The sequence below is a fragment of the Odontomachus brunneus genome, unplaced genomic scaffold (genome assembly GCF_010583005.1).
Source record: "Odontomachus brunneus isolate Ranch 3 - 2012 unplaced genomic scaffold, Obru_v1 Obru_scaffold_001, whole genome shotgun sequence".
Taxonomy (NCBI): Eukaryota; Metazoa; Arthropoda; class Insecta; order Hymenoptera; family Formicidae; genus Odontomachus; species Odontomachus brunneus.
Genome location: NW_022639451.1, coordinates 3,951,157 through 3,971,855, shown reverse-complemented (window position 1 = coordinate 3,971,855; position 20,699 = coordinate 3,951,157). Strand labels below are relative to the sequence as shown.

Genomic DNA, 20,699 nt, shown 5'->3' with positions numbered 1-20,699 from the left:
ATATATATATATATATATATATATATATATATATATATATATATCTTCTTCGATTATTCTTTTATACTACACACAAACACTAACAATACATGCGCGTGCACGCACGCGCGCGTAATCAGTGTTTAAGGTCACAGGATACCACGTCGAGCGCACTAATCCTTCAACTTATAGGTTCTTGAACGTAATAGCGGTCCAAGAAACGCGTGTACGTGCCAATAGCGAACAAGTCGAGTCCGTTAGATAAGCGAGCCGCGGTCTCGCAGCCAAGGAGGTCTTACCTTTAAAGAAGAAAAAAAAAACAAATGCAAAGCGAAATAAGAGAGATATATATACACAATTATTTTTTGTAACCGATCCTAATTCGTAAAATCGGGCTGTTTAACGGGTCCGCGTGATTATACCGTGTAAGCTTATACTATTGTATATCTCGTATGTAATACATACACCGTCACGAGTCTATGAAAATTTCTAGAAGGTCAGAAGCCACTATATTTTGTGTGCGTGCGTATAGCCTGCGCGTTATATCGTACAGCTTTAATGAGCTCTAGTCTGGAAGAATCTTCTCACCGTAATGTGCAATCATGTATTCGCGCGAAATCGACAACATTGTAAGATACTGTACCTAATATGGTAAGAATGTCTGTCCGAAATAAAGACACGAAATATTTATTCACGTACACACTCAAGACAGTCTACATTCCGCGCGTCGGTCCCTTTCAACGTTTTAAGCGTTAAATGTGACATTGAAAAATTTCCTATAGACTTCCGAAAGAGAGTTCGCTCGATCATCGAGATTTTTTTCTTGCTTTGAAAAATAAATCATCTTACAAACACGAAATCAAACAATTACTTCAAAGATACGCTTGGAGAAGAAATTTGTAGAAAATGAAACAACAAGTAATCATGCAAAATTCGGTCTAGATCGGTCAAAGGATTTAGGAGTTTATAGGGAATAGGCATTCTGTTCTATACATATAGATAAGAAAGTATGTTATTAATACTCAGTGAATAAGTATTTCTTAGATATTTTTTCTCTCAGTGGACGACTATGGTAAATAGTTTAATTGAACACGGCATGTTGCCGTTATTAAAAAAAAAGAATTTCTCAAAAAAATGGCTAAAGATCCGGCGAGCTTGTGCAAGTCCCTAATGCGAGACTCGAGCACATGGAAGTTTGAATCTATAATTCTGTGTTCTTATTTTTCGAGTTACTGTTGTTCGGTAATATCGGGAGTAATCACGCTTGCTCTCTCTTGATTGCTTTCTTGAATCGTTCTGTGCGTTTCTAGTATATCTTGAGGTAAAATGCGTATTATTGTTCTTAACATTCTTCTCGAGCTTAATATGTCGATTGACTAAATATTAAAATCAATTGAAAACCAACATATCAAAAATCGATTATGCAAACGATCCAACAGCACTTGCGGAGTAATGGGAACTCTGCAAGAGAAATAGACACGTTTAAAGAAATCCGCAGTAATTCTAATGAATTATTTATATTCAGAGACGAGAGAAGTGCGTTAGGGAGAATCGCGTGAAACTCTAAGTTAAATGACATCCGATTGGATCGAATTGTCCGCTCGGATCGATTCAATTCTCCTCACCGATTATCCATTAGTAAATGACTCGCGATAAAAAATCCCCGAAGTTCCGCGATCGTTAAACGCTTTCGGCGGATCGACCATGGTTAACAAGGTAAAAAGCAAAATTAGGATATCGCGGCGATAAAGCGCTACTTGTCGCCTGGCGACGATAAGAGATGGCAGGTGTAAACGCACGAGTGAGAAATCAATATAAACGGGATTCGCGCGGGGGCAGCCCGGCGGTAGGCAGCCAGAGGAGAGCGGGGTGACCGAGGAAAGGTGAACGAAGGGCGGTAAAACATCCCCCATGAGAGAGGCGGCCGCCGAAAGCCGTTTGCAGCAACGTTTCAGCGGCCACGCTGGCGAAAACGGCTGGCGAAAATGCCGTAGTTCCGCAACGGAGCCGACCAGCAGTAAGATCCAGTGAGGCCTCTGCTTCCTCTCCACCTCGGCCCTGGCTAATCTCTCCTCTCGCCCACCCTCCGCCGTCTTGACATCTCTCCGGCGGCCCTCGCAGCAATCGCTGCCCTCGACTCTCGCGTGTTCCGCCCTCAATGGTGAATCAATAATTAAGGTGACAGTGCAGTGGTTGCGCGATCGTGTGCCGGGCCAAGATGTCGGTGAAGGTGAGTCCTCGGATATGCATCCGCGATAGGCGATGAGTCGCGTACACGCGACGAGCGTTCCTCGATGACGTGGTTCAACGACACGCCGCGAATGTCCCGGTCGACCGGTCGACGTAGTCGTAGCCACGGTCGAGAGTTCCGAATCGACTCGCGAAAACGTTTCTGTCTACGTTCCGTTGGAAATATCATTGTTATGTAACGTTATGTATGATTTTAATCGACTTATTCTTCCCAGGACTTAGGAAGCGCCGGGCCCGCTTTCGTACGTTCATACGAGCGACGGATGTTCGTGTAAACCCTCGCTTCAGCGCCTCGTGGCTCTAATAACGCTTAATTAGTCCACCGTTGTTGAGAGAGAGTGAGAGAGAGAGAGAGAGAGAGAGAGAGAGAGAGAGAAACTGTAGGTCATGGCTCGTGCCAACGAGTGGATCGAATTACGCGTACGATTTTACTTTGCTCCGTAGGAACGCGCGTTTAATTCGTGTAACTGCAATGTAACTGAAAAACTGAATTCGTGTAACTGAAAAAAATAGTTTTGCAATTATAGTGAAAATATTCTAAATACGAGAAATTAACTAAAATATATATAAGTGACTAGCAAACTGTAATATCGCGTATGTGATATAAATATATATCCCTATTGAATCAATATAAATGACAGAGAGATAGAATTTCTGTCTGAATTGTTTTTGAAATTTAATAAGGAAGTCTCTTCCATGGCGCCCATTTAGAACCAATCTCACATTTCTCTAAAATTGACTGTAGTAGACAGAAAAGACTAGCGAAGAGAGACAGACGTGTAATTTTCACGTGTAAATTTGCTTGCAGACATTGCTAGAATTACTATTGACGTAAATTCTAGTTGCTATGAACAATTTTCTGGCAGATACAAGGAAGAGCGGTAAATTTTAATTGTGACATTTATAATTTTACCTGGGAAAAACGTTCTTTTGAGCGATTTGTTGAAATGGTGGTGCTGTGTACTTATTCTGTAACTTTTAACGACAATATCGTTGTCGTTGAACGTCGTCACGTAGCTATGATGTTACATGTTATATCTGCATGGCGATGTGTAGCGCACGCGTTAGAGTTACACGGTAGAGAGACTTCAATTTGTGCAACTGAATGAAAATCAGACGAGAAATTCGCTGACGAGAAATAACATCTCTGTGACCGAAAACATTCGACTGAGCGCTCAGCTGCATTCAAAGTTGCTCGGTTGAAATAACTGAGAGCAATTTGCTGAGCAGAAATCTTCTACGGAAAACTCTGTTCCTACAAATAGTTTTTCATCTGGTTTCCTGATAGTAGAAAACTCAGTTGCGCTAAAAGTTTGTTTTTTTTGTGTACAACTGTGTAAAACCGTATATAATATAACTGTGTGTATAAATTTCGTATAAGGCAAGACAAAGTTTTTGGTCTTTTCTGATCCATATGTATCAAATATCTGCAAAATTCCGAGTAAAAAATTATAGATTTTTCCAATAATGTCATAGAATTTTAACAGAACTTGATATACAATAAATAAATTGATTTATTTTAATTGATATACAATAAATAAATAGATTTATTTTAATTGGAATATTTTAAATTTTAAATTAGTAAAATTTTAATTAAATTGTTGTGTGTAAATTTTAATTTGAGACACTATGTAGTATACTGGCCAGAAATATTCTGAAATAATATATTGTGCGCCGATACATTCGCGCCTCGTTATATGCAACCTGCGTGCATGCAGCCCGGTGCAATCCGCGTGCCGAGAAAGCGCGCTCCGTTCGCGAAGATGCGAATTCTCTCTTTGGGATGAGTTAATTTTTCTCTTTCTCTTTGTCAAAAGATTGCTAAGTACAACTGACTCAAAGCGTCCTGCCTTCATGAGAGAAATACAGTTATGTCTGTCAAGAAATTGCACGAAAATGCACGACGAAATTATAAATTTCTAAACCTCAGAACATAGATAAAATTTACCCAGACAAACCTTTCAAACATTGCTATTTTCAAAAAAGAATATGTTTTTTTATTATTATAGCTTTTTCAACTTCATTAAACCATAAAAACATTGATAGATTTTATATCCTCCGATGTTTTCTATATTGACTGAAAGAAAAAAAGGATTGAATTCCGATAATTTTTCTAAAAATGTGAGCAAGTAAAAATGCGTTGGGTAAAATTTATCTGTAATTAGAGTTTACGTAACTTCTTGATATTTCAGGATCAAAGAACCCCGATTTTTATTCGGCAAACGATATTTTCCGAGCCGTTAACAAGCTACTTTTTTCAAACGGCACTGAGAGCCTCAAAGTATCTTCAGTCTTCTCTCTTCTCATGAGATGCCCGGTGCAGTCGACTAATCGTGACGCGCGCTGCGACATCCACGGGTCGTTTCAGCCGCGCGCAACGTCGTGCGCGCTCCGTGCGCGCTTCCTGTTGCTCTTCTTACGGCGAGTGCTCTCGCGATGCCGGTACGCAGTCTGCCGCCGCGTCGAGCCGCGAAATATTTTAATGGTAATAACGGCGACCACAAGTGTTCGCTTCCTGCTGAAGCGAACACTTCAGCGAAGATAAAAGCGAGGGGCCCGCGAAAGACACGCGTGCGCGCGGCGCGGCACAACGCGCGCGCTTTTTGGCGCGCCGCGCACACGGCGCGGCGCGTGCAGGCGGGCGATTTCAGTTTGCGCGTCGCCTCGTCGCCGATTGGACTCTATTTCCGCGGAGATCGGAGCGAGTGCGAGATAGAGGCGCGACTCGACCCGTGAGAGCGCACCTATTCCACGGCTGCGGCCCTCAAAAGGGACATTTCGGCCTGACGGCCATCGTGCATCTCTGGACGGTTCTTAATTAAAGACCTATTCAATTAGAAGGTCCGTTGATTACGTGATATTCTTGTGGTAATAATTCGCAATTGCGCAGCGGTCTACTCACACCCGAGAGGTGCTTTAGTGCGTCGCGTGTTACGTATTCCTCGAATGAGAACGTTTAGCTGAGAATGACAGACTGCCAATGCACTGTACAAGTGTTATTTGATGTATTATTGCGAATATCGCGCGCGAACGCGCAAAAATTAAGAAGATCCAAGTGATTCAAGTGATTGACGCGTTTGCGTATTAATAAAATTCATTGCAAATGTAATTTTGCGCTGAAAGTGGTTGATAAATACTTGATAAATATCACTGTTTGGACATCAAACCTCGCGGTTTTTGCGGTTTCCTGTTAATTCGTTAAAAACGCTTACGCGGAATGTCTTTCCGGTACTCTTTGAGTATCTTCTTTATACGCTCTTTCTCTCTTTCTCTCTTTCTCTCTCTCTGTCTCTCTCTCTCTCTTTTTTCTGCTTTTAAGCAGAACGGTGAAATTTTTCCTCGCGTAAAATTCGGATGAGAGATTCGCTTTACACGTGTTACACAACAGACGGACAGAAGAAGGCAACGAACGGAGAAATGGGAGAGATAGAGGAAAAAGCAGCTATTACGACGTTGGCGGTCCGAAGCACGTGCGATGTATTTATAAATCTGTCATCCACTTCAGTTCACGCGCGATGACGTGAATGTTATCAGGGAATCTCGTCTTGAGCGAAGGCTACGGTGAAATGCGTCAATACGCACACTTTGACAGACGCAGTCTGAGACCAGCGCGTTCACGTGCCTCATCTGGGTGTGATACGGGCACATACCGACCGCAATAACATCCTATACGATGTGTTTCCGCGTTTCCTATTAAACGTCAAGTAAGATATACGCGGATGCCCGCAACTGATAAGCGACGCGACGCGAGGCTTCAGCGTTGAATAATAAACGGCTGTGGTTGTGCTCTGATATCACCGGAACGAGCGCCTTCGTCGCGTCGCTCAGTTTAGAGTCGCTCAGAGTCGAGAGCGACGTATTTTTAGTACGTTCTAAAACGGTAGCGCTGCTGAGATTCGGCAAATTTTCGCACAGTGAATTTAACGACTCTCGACAAGACAAGCCGCGACGAAAGCCAGTCGTCGCTGCGACGGAGATCGGCCTTACGAAGTGTGCACTGCGATTTTTGGTTCGGAAAATCGCGACTCCTAGAGTCGAAGCCAGTTTCCTGCGACTTTCCCGCTCGGTTTTCAATTCAAACAGAAAAGTCGTCGAAAGACGATGTCAGAGGAGTGAGAGCGATTTCGCGCTACGACCGTTGGCACGTCGGGTGTGCTCACTGGCGAATAATTCGCGAATTAGATTAAATTAGAAAATTGGAAACGATAGCTCTCTCGTTACTGTGAACTCCTCCGCAGATTTAATTGCGACGCGCGCTCAATGAATTCGGTTTTCACGTGTCAGCGCGTCGCGGCGCGGGAAGAACGTTCTTTTATGCGACAGAGAGTGCCGGCATCGTGTCTCAACTGTGTTTGAATTGGGATCATTGCGTCAATTATATTTCCGCTCGCGGCGCGTTGTGTTACAAAAACAAATGCTCGGGACGCGACCGATGATCGGCGAGGTACAAGTGTAGAGCGCGTCATTCGCAGGAAATCCCCGTGCTCTGCGAATAATCTTCCGCGGTAAGTGTTTTCGCGATCCCGTGTTATTCTCTTGGTTTTCGCGCGCTGAAATAAGTCAAGTACTTGAAAACGGGTCTGGATCGTGTCGAGGTTCTGAAATCACCTTACTTCTTTTATTTCTACATTTTCCGGAGAATTTCTCATCTTCGCAGGTCAGAGTCGCTTTATGCTCGCCTTTGCTGTGTTAACGATCCGAGAAAATTATGCGCGTTACGTAAAAGTGTCGTACATCATCACGCTGCGATATCGTATTCTGAGCAGTTTTTTATGTTAATGTCGTAAATAATTCCGCAGGTGAGGACTGACGTATCTCACACAAAAGCAATTCAAACGTAACGTTAGCAACGTCTGCAACGCGGACGATGAAGCTATGAATAAGACGATTAAGACACACACGCGGCGGAACGCGCTGCAGAGCAACGCGACTTGAATTAATGGTAGCTATGGTAAAGAGAAAATGTTAATGTAATTGAATAATCTTCACGCTGAGATTAATTAAAATGCAGAATTTCGCCTTGTGGAAAGAAGTATCGCGATAAGTTCTCCGTCTCTTATCATTACGTAAGCACTTATGCACGTGGCCTCTGCTATTGAAGAATCACGCGTGTTATCGCACGCAATTTTAAAACAAAATATTAAGTATTAAGCTGCGAGTAAGCAATTTGGAAATTGTAGAACCCAAAAGTATCATAAAACTTCGCTAAAGAAAGCTTCGATTCTGTGCAATAAGCAAACCGAATTTTCGTTTTAATATAATATCCATGGCAAAAAAGAAGAAATTTGAAAAAAAAGTTTACGGGCGTGCTATGAAACAAATATACATCACGAGGACAACAGCTAGCATGAGAACTCTCCTTTATTAAGCATTAAATGAAAATTATTATTGTTACTTTTAATTAGTTCTTTGTTTCTACTCAGTCTCTTACAGCATACAGAGTGAAATAAGCACGCGAGTGCGTGTCCTAAAAGTACCGCACTTTGTTAATAAGTTTTCTCATAAAAGGGAGACACACCTTTATACGATGAACAATTTCATTTCATTAATTGTCATCCGCCGTAATCTATAAATCTTAAATAATAAATAGCTCTCTCTCCTCCATATAAATTCTATATGTCTCTCACATTTGATTATTGAATTACAGTATTGTGAATTATTAATTGTTTAATTAATAAATTAATTATTAATTTCGCATGTTTAATGTATGCCTTTCATTAACGTGTAAATATACTCGTGATGTGTGCTATAAATTACCGCATTAATGGTTTCTCTCTGCGTACTGAATAAGTAATTGACATTCATTCTCTGATATTTGTGCGTATCCATTGCTATTTCGACGATAATGAGAATGTCGAGACACAGAATGAAAATAAATCTGCGTTTTCCCGTTATCATCAATGACAATGACAAGAATCGCAGCAAATTGTGCACTCTAATCGTGAGGACATCGCGTTCAAATATTTTCGGCGCGCCCAGCGAAATTATTGCGATTGCGCTTACCAGCGATTTATAACTGACTAATTGTCTTATCTCGGTCAAACACGAGACACGCCTCGCTGCTGTTTTTATCTATGTTTGTAAGAGCCGTAATCGTCATAGGATAAAGAAAATATTGAACATTTACGTGGGTATTCGTCGCGCGAGATATCTTTTTCACTTACGACACTCGTGCTTGCCCGTCGTCCGCTAAATTCCGCCAGCTGTCCGTGTGTGCCGAATCTCTTAATATACGTCATGACTTAATATAAGTCATAGCTTAATATAAGTTTCCACGACGCCATACGCCAGCCGTAAAGACGAAATTCTTTATTTATTATCGTAACTTTGCGCGACCCGACGTATCGACGAGCCGCACACGTGCGAAGTCGCCAGCTGTAAACGTCCGTTGTAAATACCGCCTCGAGTCTGTTTTGTGCGCACGTCTCTATTACCTCTGTATGTTGTTCAGATGACGAGGTACAAACCGGCCGAATTCGAGGATGAGGAGAGCAGCAGCATCGGCTCGGTTACCTTAAATAGCGAAGGTATCAGCACATCCGCCACGCATATAAGATATCACTCGGTGAGTTTTCCCAATTGCGCTGGTATTAATAACGTTTTCGGATAAAAAGCAGATTAGCGACTGCCACGAACAGAAAAAATATTCCCCGCTTTCGTAAGTTTGCGTGTTCAACCAGAAATATTTGTGCAACTTTATTCACGTAGAGAGAGAAAAATATCATTCTGCAGCAAAGTGATTACTTTTCTTTTTTTAAGTAATAGTAACCTTTAACAAACAATATTTTTTATCATAACCTTAAAATATACTCATGATTAATTTTAGAAGAGTTTATTATAATGCAATTACATTGAAAAAAATACTTAACAATTTATTTTTCTGTGAATAAATTTTGTATTCCACAAATAAATTTTCAAGTATCTTTTTCTTAACGCAAAAGTGGAATTTATAGTATCTTTAAGAATATTATAAAATTTGTTGAAGAAAAGTTGGTTTCGTTCTATGCAGTAAGCAAATCAAATTTTTGTTTTAACTTCATATTCTTGAGTGGATGCTCTAGGACTTCATATTCTTGAGTGGAGGCTCCAGGGAAATATGTTAAAATTCGGAATATATTTTGAATAAATTTGATGCTTATGATTCACGATATATAAATTTATGAAATACCTGAAACACGTAACATTTACTTGAATGCAGTATGCATCTCTTTGCACGTAGCAAATATTCTCTAGAAAGAAGAGAATAATTCATCACTGAAATATCTTTTTACTTCTCATTCTTGGAAATAATTTTTTTTATTAAGTTCTAATTAGGCTTTATAACAACGTCGTGGTTATCGCCTCATCTTTTGCTATAATATAATCTTTTAGTTTGCTTTTTCTCTTTCTTATCTATCATTACTTATCTATCATTACTTATCTATCATTGCATCAACCGCATTCAATGAAGTCACTATTATTATTATTATGAATACTTGATGAAAGTTATTCATGTTCAAAGACGCGACCTCTAAATTACGATTGCGTAACGCGGCGGTTCCACGATGATAACGATCGTAGGTCACCGTCTGCTCTTATCAATCGATACGTTCCCGTTGTTTCAGGCTCCCACGCTATGGAAAGCGAGGAGTACTTTAGAGAGATGTCTTTTAATAATTTGCACTACTTTGCTATTAATAGTCTTCATACTAATCAGCGTGATCAGCCACAAGCCTCGCTGGGACGAGGCGCAGATTCTCCACGTCACCTCTCACGGAGAAGGTAAGAGGACGTTCGACAATCACTCTTTCCTCTCTCTGATACTTGACGCAAGTGAAAAAGACAAATAAAAAAAAAGAAAGAGATCGATGCACCTTGCCGACGCGCGACGATAGAAAATTCGCACGATCTCTCGCTTCTGACGCCGTAATTCGCCACGATTGCAACGAGGAAAAAGAAGTGTTAAACATTGTTGCAGACGGCACACATTGCCTCACGGAGCACTGCGTGACGGTGGCAGCGTCCATAATCAATAGAATAGATTACTCCGTTGACCCTTGCGACGACTTCTACGAGTACGCGTGCGGCGGTTGGCGCAAGAAAAATCCCATCCCGGACGGCAAGAGCGTTTGGGGCACGTTCGGCAAGCTGGAGCAGGATAATCAGCTGGTAGTCAAAAATGTCCTCGGTAAATATTGAACGTGGGCGCGCTCGCGATCGTGGATCGAGCGAGAAACGAGTACGATGTAGAAACGGTATACGTATAAGTGACGTTCAATCTTGCTTCTCTTTTGCTTCTCTATTGCCGCCGCGCAGAGAAACCGTTCAGCGAGATGAAGTCGAAGGCCGAGAAGAAGGCGAAGTATTACTATATGTCCTGCATGGACGCAAACGAGACGATCGAGACTCTCGGCACCAAGCCGATGATGGAGCTGCTCCAGAGTATCGGCGGATGGAACATCTCCGGGAAGTTCAACGTGAGCACGTGGTCCTTGCAGAACAGCATGCATATTCTGCAGAACGTTTACAACATGGGCGGCCTCTTCTCCTGGGCCGTGAACGAGGATGACCGCAACAGCAGTAGATACATAATCCAAGTAAGTAGATTGTGACGGATTTGACAGAGAAAGAGAGAGAGAGAGAGAACGCGACGTCCTTCGTTGCGTCATTAGCCGTCGACGATAAGTCGATTACTTTTGATTTTATTGAACGCCTGTTATTAAATCTAATATTATTATTATTGAATATTTTCGAGCACTACTGATACGCGACCGCAATCTTCGAGGTAACACCATTGAGCTCTACTAATCAAGCGTGTGTCATTTAAATCGCACAGTAAGAGTTGTTTCGATTCGCGCTCGCATTCAATTCGATCTGATTCGTTTAACCCGCGAACGTGTGCCGCGCGCGTGCGAGAGCCGTCAATTCAATTCGCACTCGATGGGACTGTGTCTAAGTTGGAAGTTTGTTTATCATAAATTGCTATTTTCTTTTCTGGCGAACAATCATCTTCGATACTGTGACATTGTTAGATTAGATACAGGCAGACTCGATTATGCGCAATATTGAGACTAGTTTCGATTTTCAAGATCGACCAGGGAGGCCTGACGCTGCCAACCGCGGACAATTACCTTAACGTAACCGAGCACAGTAAAGTCTTGGCTGCTTACTTGGACTACATGACAAGGGTAAAGTAGTAACCGCGCTTATGCGCGTTTATTTCCGATTTCAACGCGATGTGCGACACAATCACGAACGAATCGAGTAGAGATACTCGTATCCCTTTGCAGATCGGCGTGCTCTTAGGTGGTGAAGAGAACAGCACGAGGAAACAAATGCAAGACATAATTGACTTTGAGACAAAGCTCGCGGAGATCACCACACCACCGGAGGAACGCAGGGACGAGGAGAAGCTCTACAATCTGATGTCTTTGAACGAATTGCAACGTAAAGCACCTTTTGTACGTTTGACGTCTCTTACTTGATCGAGCGTCTCTGTCGAAGTGTCCTGTATTTCGAAATTACAACTATGTGGCAAAGAAATTTGAGTAAGCTGAAAGTACCAATACTCGGACACGTATCTAATCCTGAACATTCTTATTGTTTAAAGACCAAAGCAATTAGAAGATCCGGGATTAGATATGTGTTCGAGAATTTTACTTTTGCTTTACTGAGTGTTCTCGAGTTTCAAAGCATTTTCCCGACCAGAATGATTAAATAAACGTTCGTGATGCGTGATTTTTATGTCTAGATGTCGTGGGTGGATTATTTCCAAAACGCAACGCGCCTCGTGAACAAGAAGATCAACAGCAAAGCGCAGATCATCAACTACGCGCCGGAATATTTTGCGAAATTAACGAAGCTCGTGCAGGAGTATAACAAGACGACTAACGGGAAAATGTACGTATACCATATGAGATATATATCAGAGGTGATGTGCTTTGATCCCTAGAGTCGAGAAAGTCGAAAGAGAATCCTAGAACAAAGCAACCAGTCTCAGAAACTTTCGAAAAACTCTTCGAAGATCTTTCGAAGATCCGAGAGGTCGGAGAAAATGATCAATCTTTTCCTCTACCTTTTCTTTCCGCAGAATACTGAATAACTATCTGGTTTGGCAGACCGTGAGGTCCTTGACGGGGTGCCTGTCGAAGCCGTTCCGCGACGCTTACAAGGGCCTGCGGAAAGCCCTAATCGGTTCGGAGGGTAATGAGGAGCAGTGGCGTTACTGCGTTAGCGATGTAAATAACGTCATGGGTTTCGCGATCGGCGCGATGTTCGTCAGAGAGGTGTTTCACGGCAAGAGTAAACCGATGGTTAGTTCGCAATGATATCGCGAAACCTGTCGTGAAGCGAACGATGGCGGCCGTTTTAGGAGGCGCGCCGTGGCTTTAAGAGAGTATTCTGCTTGAAAGGTCGCACAAAAAGATATTTTTCCGGAATTTTTTATAGGGGAGCAAAAAAATCGAACAATATCCAACTTTGTATATTCTTTTAATCATATCCTAAGAATATATTTTTATTATTAAAGGTGACAGAAACACTCTTTTTTTGTATGTTATATCCTGGTCACTCGCAAAAAAACGCATACAGACGGTGTAAGTGATTATGGTTGTCCTAGATATATCAAAAAATAAATTTCATAAAATTTTCTTATTTAGGAGAAGTGTAGCTATTGTCTGAACTGGAACAAACATATATTTACTAGCTTTTCTTCTTTTTTATAAGACACTAACAGCATCTTAAAGAAAGACTAACATTTTTAAGAAAGACTAACAAAAAGCCCGCTATTTTGTCCGGAATAGTAATATTAATTCTAGTTCAAATTATAGCTACACTTCTCCTGAATAAGAAAATTCTTGACTTTTGCGTTTCCTATATATACCCAGAATAGCTAAAACCATTCACACCGCCCGTATACATTTTTTCGCAAACTTTTAATAGCCAGGATATAACATACAAAAGGAGTGTTTTTGTTATATAGACAATAAAAATATATCTTAAAAATAAAACTTAAAAGATATATAAAGTTTGATGTTATACGATTTCTTCGTTTCCTTGTAAAAAATGTCGAAAATATAGCTTTTTTACGACCTTTCAGATTAGAATATTCCCTTGAGAAAATCCAACTTTCCATCGCGGTCGCCTCTCCCGCTGTCTCTAATCTTTCATCATTGTTTTCAGGCGGAAGAGATGATCGACTTGATTCGCAAGGCGTTCACGAATAACCTGGTGGACCTCGACTGGATGGACGCGGAGACGAGAAACTCCGCCGAGGAGAAGGCGAACGCGATCACCGACATGATCGGCTTCCCGGACTTCATCCTGCGACCCAGCGAACTCGACGAGCGTTATCGCGATCTAACTATCAAGCAGTACGAGTACTTCCAGAATAATCTGCGCGTAAATAAGTTCAATTTACGCAAGAACCTCGAGAAGCTCGATCAGGTGGTGAATAAGAGCTCTTGGATAATGACGCCGCCGACCGTGAACGCTTATTATACGCCTACCAAGAATCAAATCGTCTTCCCCGCCGGCATTCTCCAGAGCCCGTTCTACGACATAGACAATCCCAATAGTCTGAACTTCGGCGGCATCGGAGTGGTCATGGGACACGAACTGACCCATGCCTTCGACGATCAAGGTGACGTGATTTGCGCACGATTTTAAAGATAGAGTAAAAATTGAAATATCCAAGCCTCCCCATGCTTTCGTAATTTCACTGTTCGAGAGTATTGCTCGAGTATTACTCGCTCGCATTCGTTCGTCCTGTTAGCGCAACTACTATATTTTTTCTAGTAACATATTGGATTCGAACAGGTCGAGAGTACGATTTACACGGGAACCTGCATCGGTGGTGGAACGACGCTACGATAGAGAAGTTTAAAAGTAGAACCGAGTGTTTCGTGGAGCAATATGACACATACGAAGTACAAGGTCGACACGTTAACGGCCGACAGACATTGGGTAATACGATTTGGTTATTAATAATCGCTCTCTCGCGGATATGTGCGCGACGCGGAATTGCGCCGGTGGGTATCGATTGATCGCACGTTGTACGCACACGCAGGAGAGAATATCGCCGACAACGGGGGCCTTAAGGCGGCATTTCACGCTTACCGGGCGATGCCTAAAAGCTACAAGGATCAACTGCCTCTGCCTGGTCTTAACTTAACGCATCGTCAACTGTTTTTCTTGAATTTCGCACAGGTAAGCATAATTATGGGCGAGCGGAATTTTTAGTTACCCGACAATATATATATATATATATATATATATATATATATATATATATACGATATGTGGGATTTAAATCTCGTTTTTATAAAGCAATTGCGTACGTTATTTAACAAAATTGAAATATTGACACGATGAAATATGATAAAATTTAAAACGATCAATGACGAATAACTAACATCGAAAAGAGAATATAAATTGTAAATAATAATCAGGAGGAATGATGGACTGATAAAAACTGTCATTGGATGTGAATGCGATAATTTAAATTCTGGCAGGAGTATAAAATTAATCAACATTTAATATACATGCTAGTCTTATTTTTCCGATTTTCAATGTGTGAGATATTGCATGGCTACTTATGAAGTTGACCTTTTATCTCGCAAATAATATTTCCAATATTAATTGATCATAATTATGCAAGAATAATCTAATTCATAAAATTATTATTTTTAAGTTTTTGTCACCAATAGCCCATATGTCTTTCTACGGAAAAAAAAACGAATAAAACGAATAAATAAGATTCAAGCCTTATGAGTGCTTAAAATTTTAGCTTGTCAAACTAAACATTTAGCTTGACAAGCTTCATTAAAAATTAAGCTTGTTAATGAACGCCCTTAAAGAGAACAAAATTAACTATGCTTAACTTCTTGAACAATTGCGAAGAATCTCAGTGCTGTCTGTATTGTTTAAATTATGTATCAAATTTCAAAATTCATTTTTCTTGAAACGTACTTTGCATGTGGGTGAGATCATTCTTGCATAATTATGATTAATTATTCTCCTCTAAAGTACAGAAAACTTTACAGAAATTTCACGTTGCAAGAAACTACTGCCTCTGTCAGGCATTTTGCAGTATAATGTGCGTTAACGATTTCGTCCTCTTGCTAAGGTTTAAATTATCAATTAATTATCAAACAAGAATTATATTCTTCCGCTGAAATTTAACTTATCAATACCTGTCGACAGGATTCTTATTGTTCCATTATTTCTATTGGTTGTTTGCCTTCAGAGCCTTCAATATCTTTCCTCAAGCATAAATAATAGTCGCAAAATTCTTCTTCTAACTGAAACACCATGTGCATGTGATAGGCAAATCATAAAAATCACACGAGAGACATTTGCAGGTCTGGTGCTCTGCTATAACACCCGAGGCAGTGACTTTGCAGATCGAGAAGGATTCTCACACTCCGCCGAAGTACAGGGTGATAGGACCGCTTTCGAATCTGCCGGAGTTCGCGGCGGAATTCAACTGCCCCAAGAATTCCAAGATGAACCCGGTTCGCAAGTGTGAGGTGTGGTAACGCCTCATGTCTTTTCTGACTGATTGATCGACCGAGTTCGATTGCACCCGCGGTTTCCAATATCGCGATGCGATCGTTGGAACTTCTACGTGCCGTTTGCGTGATGAAAGACACGTTGTGAAAGTCACGAGACTTACTTCGGGCATCGGACTGTGCATTTTTTAATTTCCACATATCATTACTTTTCGTACGAGGACGGTTATTTTGTGTTGAACCATCGTGAGATTAGTAAAGTCATTTTTGAACGCGCACGTATACGCGCTGACGAAAGTCATCAAAGGGAAATGCAAAGAAGGAAATTTCCGCATCTCCTTTCGGCTTAGTTGAAATTAAGTTCATCATCTGTAGCTGATAATTTTGGGACACTCTTTAATATCCCACGACCGACCTAAGACTGTTTTAAGGTCGCTTTGGAGACCAACAATAATTATTTTTCGAAGAGACCTTGTCTGTGAATTATTTCTTTCTGCAGAATTGAACATTGAAATGAAACCAATGAAACTAAAGAATTTTTCTCCGACAAATGGCGAGTTAGTTAGAACATGTAAAATTTGCGAGATTTGCAGGAATTTGCGAGATTTGCGGTGTCGAAGAATTTTTTATCCAATTGACTTACTTGTCAGTTGCTAAGCCGAGTCGCTTATTCGCGCAGGAACAAAAGTAACTTTTATAGGGTTTCGCGTCACGTACGACAAATGTGAGAGATCCGAAGCACGTTGAGAAAATGTACGAAAACAAACAAAAAAAAAAAAAAGAGAATGAGTTACTTGTACAGGCCGAATGTCTCGAGGAATTCTCTACGTGCACGAAGTTGTAATAGGAGTTGATCGAGGAGAGTTTTCATTTGCTCGACGGGAACTAGGACCAGTACATTAGCGTATTATTCCCTTCCGACTGCGTTGAGGTGTATTTGTGATCAGCACCGATTCTTTTCACACAGAGTGCCCAACTACGGCTCGTCGAGATTAACGAGAGCGTTCAGGAACGACTCGCAGCGTCGACAGCCGCTGAAGTATTCTCGATACGCGGTACATATCGTTTTTCACTTTTATATACATAGTTAAATCAGTATTACACACGTTACACTCAGTCGATTCGCAAATGTGCGCGGAGCAACGACTGAAGATGACGATACCAAAAAAAAGTGACGATCGGGTTATAGGCGAAGCACGCGGCAATTACAATTACAAGACTGTGCGCGAGCAGGCTTAATGCAAGAACAAATTTCTCACTCGCTTCGGCTTGTGGAAGTTAATTGGCCAAGGAGATAATAATAACTCGTCACGATACATATACAAACTGTCCGCAACTGTCTGTCCTCGCCGCGTTATTTGTGACGTCAGTACATTGTGATTCTCGTTGTGTTACGAGCCGTTCAAACTTATATATCCCGCAATCAACTAATCAAAAGTCGCTTCGACGCTAAGTTCCTAGACCATTTCATTGCGCTGCCGGAAGATTAATATTTAAGATTCGACTATAAATATCGTCAGTATTACCAGCCAATCAAATTGTCGAGGCGCGCGAACAGGATTGCGAGCAGTATTGCGCTGATTAGTCTACGAAATAGTTCGTTAAGCGCGAATGAGAAAATGACAGCAGGCCGAGTGAGAGGAGGAGCGACGCGAAACTCACGCGAGACCAAATTTAAGTTTTTCACAGCTGCAAAGTCACGACGGAAATTCGTATTCGAATTACCAGTATTAACGTCGGCACATGTCGTTGATACGCTGCGAGATGTTATCAATATTGTGAGAACATTACTACGCTCTCGATAATCTCGGCAGAGCGTAGCTGGAGGACAGCCGGATGCCATAGCTTCCGCAGGCAGGATTCTCCCCTTAGCTAGCATTTTAGAATTAAAGAGCTTGGTTTGTAGAAAGATATGGATGTGTGAAATTACTTATGACTGGCTGGACGGAATCCGGACGTGGAAATCGCGGCGAGGTGACGCGCGGCACAATAATGTGTTTAGCCGATATTAGGTGTTTTCTCATCGAGTGCGCTTGATTCAAGTTCTCCTGCCATTCGTCGCGTGCTCGGTACTCCACTTCATGGAGAAATGCCTGCAAGGGAACAACAACAGTCCCATTAGGAAACGCTGAGAGAAATCTATTTCGCTAAGTTTCAAGTACTCTCTCGAGAACATGATTATCAACATTTCATCTCTACAACTTCACCGAATTGGTTTTGCAATTGTTAAGTATCATGCTAACCAAAGTCTCGCCATTTGAGCGAAATTAAGCACGTTTTCTCGCGGCGATTAATCCTCCTCGATTTAGTTGAATCAGTCTATTTTTTTTTTTTTTCGTAGAGATGATAGACGCTACGTGAATAATGTGAATAAGTAAGAGTCGTCGTTGTTCGACTTTTTGATCTCACACATATCGCAGCATGGTTGGATTACGAATCTATTGCATATGTATAATTTCTTACTAATCTACACTTTCTCCTTGCTTCGAGTTGGGATAATTGTACAATAATTAATTATAAAATTTTAGCGACGAGGACTGAACAGCGTGTGTTTTTGTAAATAATGTAATTTACAGATCAGGAGACTAACGCGTTTGTTAGCTGTGGTGGCGTAGACTCTCGTTTAGAATTACCGTTGACTTTAGCGTTCTAATTAGTAGGAAATGTAAATCTCACTGCGATAGCCAGCCACGAACGTAACTCGAAGCGTTTCGTCGCGGATTTTTCGTTGTTAGATGAGAGCGCGGATCGATGGTCGACGTTTTCTCACAGAATTGCGAACGGTATCGAGACTATAGACGGATTTAGCAATCACATTCAATATCCTCTATCTCATCGCGCGGCTCACGTCATGCGTCGACCAATAGACTCCAATAGTGCTGTGAACGTGATAATACCGAGGCCCAAGTGAGTCTTGCACATCTCGAAATAAAAAGGAAAGAGAAAAATGCCAATCAAAAGCCGATCTTTTTTAACACTGTATAACGAGAGAGAAGGAAAAGTAAAGATACATATACGTGTAATGTTTTTTTATAGGAGAGAGAAAAAAAAGAAGAACAAATCGTAAATAGGCGGCGATATGTCGTGGCACGTCGCGCAAGACACACTTATTACTGAAGCACGTTAAGCCCACATAAGCGAGACATGGTATTCCCGATAATTACGGTGATAGATACCCGTAGGACAAAGCAGGAGGATAAAACGATCAATAGTAATAGCTAATCGGTTACGTTTAATACTTTCATTCAGTCACACCATTAATCCCCGAGGGTCTTAAAGGTCTTAAAAGATAGCAACCTTTGACTTTAAGAGACACAGCTGTACGATTGGTACGCCAATATTGTTTCCTTTAAGGAAAGCGCATTGTACCCCTTATCGATACGTTGCATAACATTAATCCTAGAAGTCCATATTGATATCCCGCCACAATCGCGTTTGAAACGCAAACACCGGAATCCAGCGTGATTTTGCAGACTCACTCAATCACGCTCAACTTCCCTCTTCACCTTTTTTGTATCGAGTGAAGAAGTGATTCGTTGAGCGCTCAGAGATATTCAGAAATATTAGGGCAGAGAATAATCAAATTAATTAATACATTTTTATGATCGACGGAGAAAGATACACGGTGTACGTCTCGCGACATGAAAAGAAGCCGAGGTCCGTTGGACATCTAGGATTAAGTCTAGAGTCCTTTCGTATGTGGACGCTTAGGGTTAAGTTTAGAATTTAAGAGATCGACGATAATGAAGAAGCGGGTAAATCTCAAGAGAAGGAGCAAAATGCGGATACAAAAGCCCTTATTCTGAAAACTCTTCTTTATCGATAAAAGTCTCTCTCTCTCCCTCACTTTTTATAATATGACTGAAAGCTAAACGGAAGGCTTGAAGTTAGAAGAAGACGTTGACAGATTCAATACGAAACTTGCTGTTTAAGAAGTATTAGTAAAGTATAAATCGCCACTTGCGTGACTTGGACCGGTATTGATAGTTGCAAATTATTTACGAAGTTTAATTGAAAGTATACAACCAAAAGTATTCGGCTACTAGGTTATGTGAAATAAACAGCAAACAATTTCTTGCTGCACCAAATTAATAGTAAACAAAAACAAATATAATCTCTCAGAGACTCATAAAATAATATTTATTTATCAAACAATATATATGATAAATTATGAATTTATAAGCCACATTTAGGGACACTCCTATCGATAAAAGAGAGTTCAGAATAAAGGCCAAGGTGTTTTTGCATTCTATTCTTTGTCGGATTCGTCCCATTTCCCTCTCTCTCCCCCTCCTTTTCTCTTTCTCTCTCTTGCTCCTTCCGCAGTCCCTTGGAAAATCAAAGCGACGTGATTATCACGTAAGAAGAAGCCAAAGTTTCTCTAATTATAACATAAAATCCATATAGGCCTTAAAAAATATTTGACGCCGACGCATAATGTATTTGTAAATGTCCATTGTTTATAATGATTGTGAATATTGTAACAATGAGAGGGGAGCGTTGTCTCCACGGTTACATTGTTGCGTATACATATATATATATATATATATAAATATATAAATATATATTATACACTCGAAAACGCGCTATATGGAGTAACACGGGGGCGAGAATTGGAAATGCGGTAAATTTGATTTTGCGCCCTTATTTGGTCGACGACGACAACGACGACGATAACCACGACACTTTCTCAATGTCGTTGAACGCGCGCAAAGTGTGATGTCTATACGAACTTTCGGCCCGTGTGAGTTTCCAGGGCCCCCCGATTACTCTACGTGTGTAATGGTTTCGTGTAACACAGAAGGTGTCAATGACGATGTTCGCCATGATTATTTTTCTGTATTGTATATTATGTACTATGCTTATTATATTAAAATTAAAAAGGCAGAGCAACTCTTCGGGCTTACTCCTAGAATATAATTCGCGCGTTATTTCGTCTCATGCGACTCGCTCGTTATCATAAGAGATCACAGTAAATTT

General features: G+C 41.0%; 1 protein-coding gene and 1 long non-coding RNA gene across 11 annotated transcripts in view; one reads left to right on the top strand and one right to left on the bottom strand.

Moving 5' to 3' along the window:
* Positions 1-8,539, bottom strand: part of LOC116840359 — a 12,681-nt gene extending 4,142 nt beyond the window's left edge. The window contains exon 1 of the long non-coding RNA XR_004377339.1: positions 8,394-8,539. This is a non-coding gene — a long non-coding RNA (uncharacterized LOC116840359). The remainder of the gene's footprint in view (positions 1-8,393) is intronic.
* LOC116840274 (endothelin-converting enzyme homolog) lies at positions 1,848-20,625 on the top strand. Of its 10 annotated transcripts, XM_032806805.1 has the most exons (14): positions 5,949-6,734; positions 7,029-7,171; positions 8,681-8,794; positions 9,834-9,990; positions 10,187-10,396; positions 10,525-10,805; positions 11,298-11,396; positions 11,499-11,669; positions 11,960-12,108; positions 12,299-12,521; positions 13,390-13,849; positions 14,026-14,172; positions 14,276-14,415; positions 15,570-20,625. In XM_032806805.1, the coding sequence occupies exons 2-14, from the start codon at positions 7,169-7,171 to the stop codon at positions 15,744-15,746; spliced, it is 2,331 nt and encodes a 776-aa protein (XP_032662696.1). In that variant the 5' UTR covers positions 5,949-6,734; positions 7,029-7,168; the 3' UTR covers positions 15,747-20,625. The 10 variants fall into 10 exon arrangements, with proteins under 10 accessions (XP_032662686.1, XP_032662703.1, XP_032662755.1 ...); XM_032806795.1 differs by lacking the exons at positions 5,949-6,734; positions 7,029-7,171 and adding an exon at positions 1,848-2,209; XM_032806812.1 differs by lacking the exons at positions 5,949-6,734; positions 7,029-7,171 and adding an exon at positions 4,872-5,070.
* The last annotated feature ends 74 nt before the right edge of the window (positions 20,626-20,699 follow it).

Coding starts and splice junctions, on each gene's coding strand:
- LOC116840274 (XM_032806795.1), top strand. Junction 12,109..12,298: donor AAGACGACTAACGGGAAAAT/GTACGTATACCA, acceptor TTCTTTCCGCAG/AATACTGAATAACTATCTGG. Junction 13,850..14,025: donor CCATGCCTTCGACGATCAAG/GTGACGTGATTT, acceptor GGATTCGAACAG/GTCGAGAGTACGATTTACAC.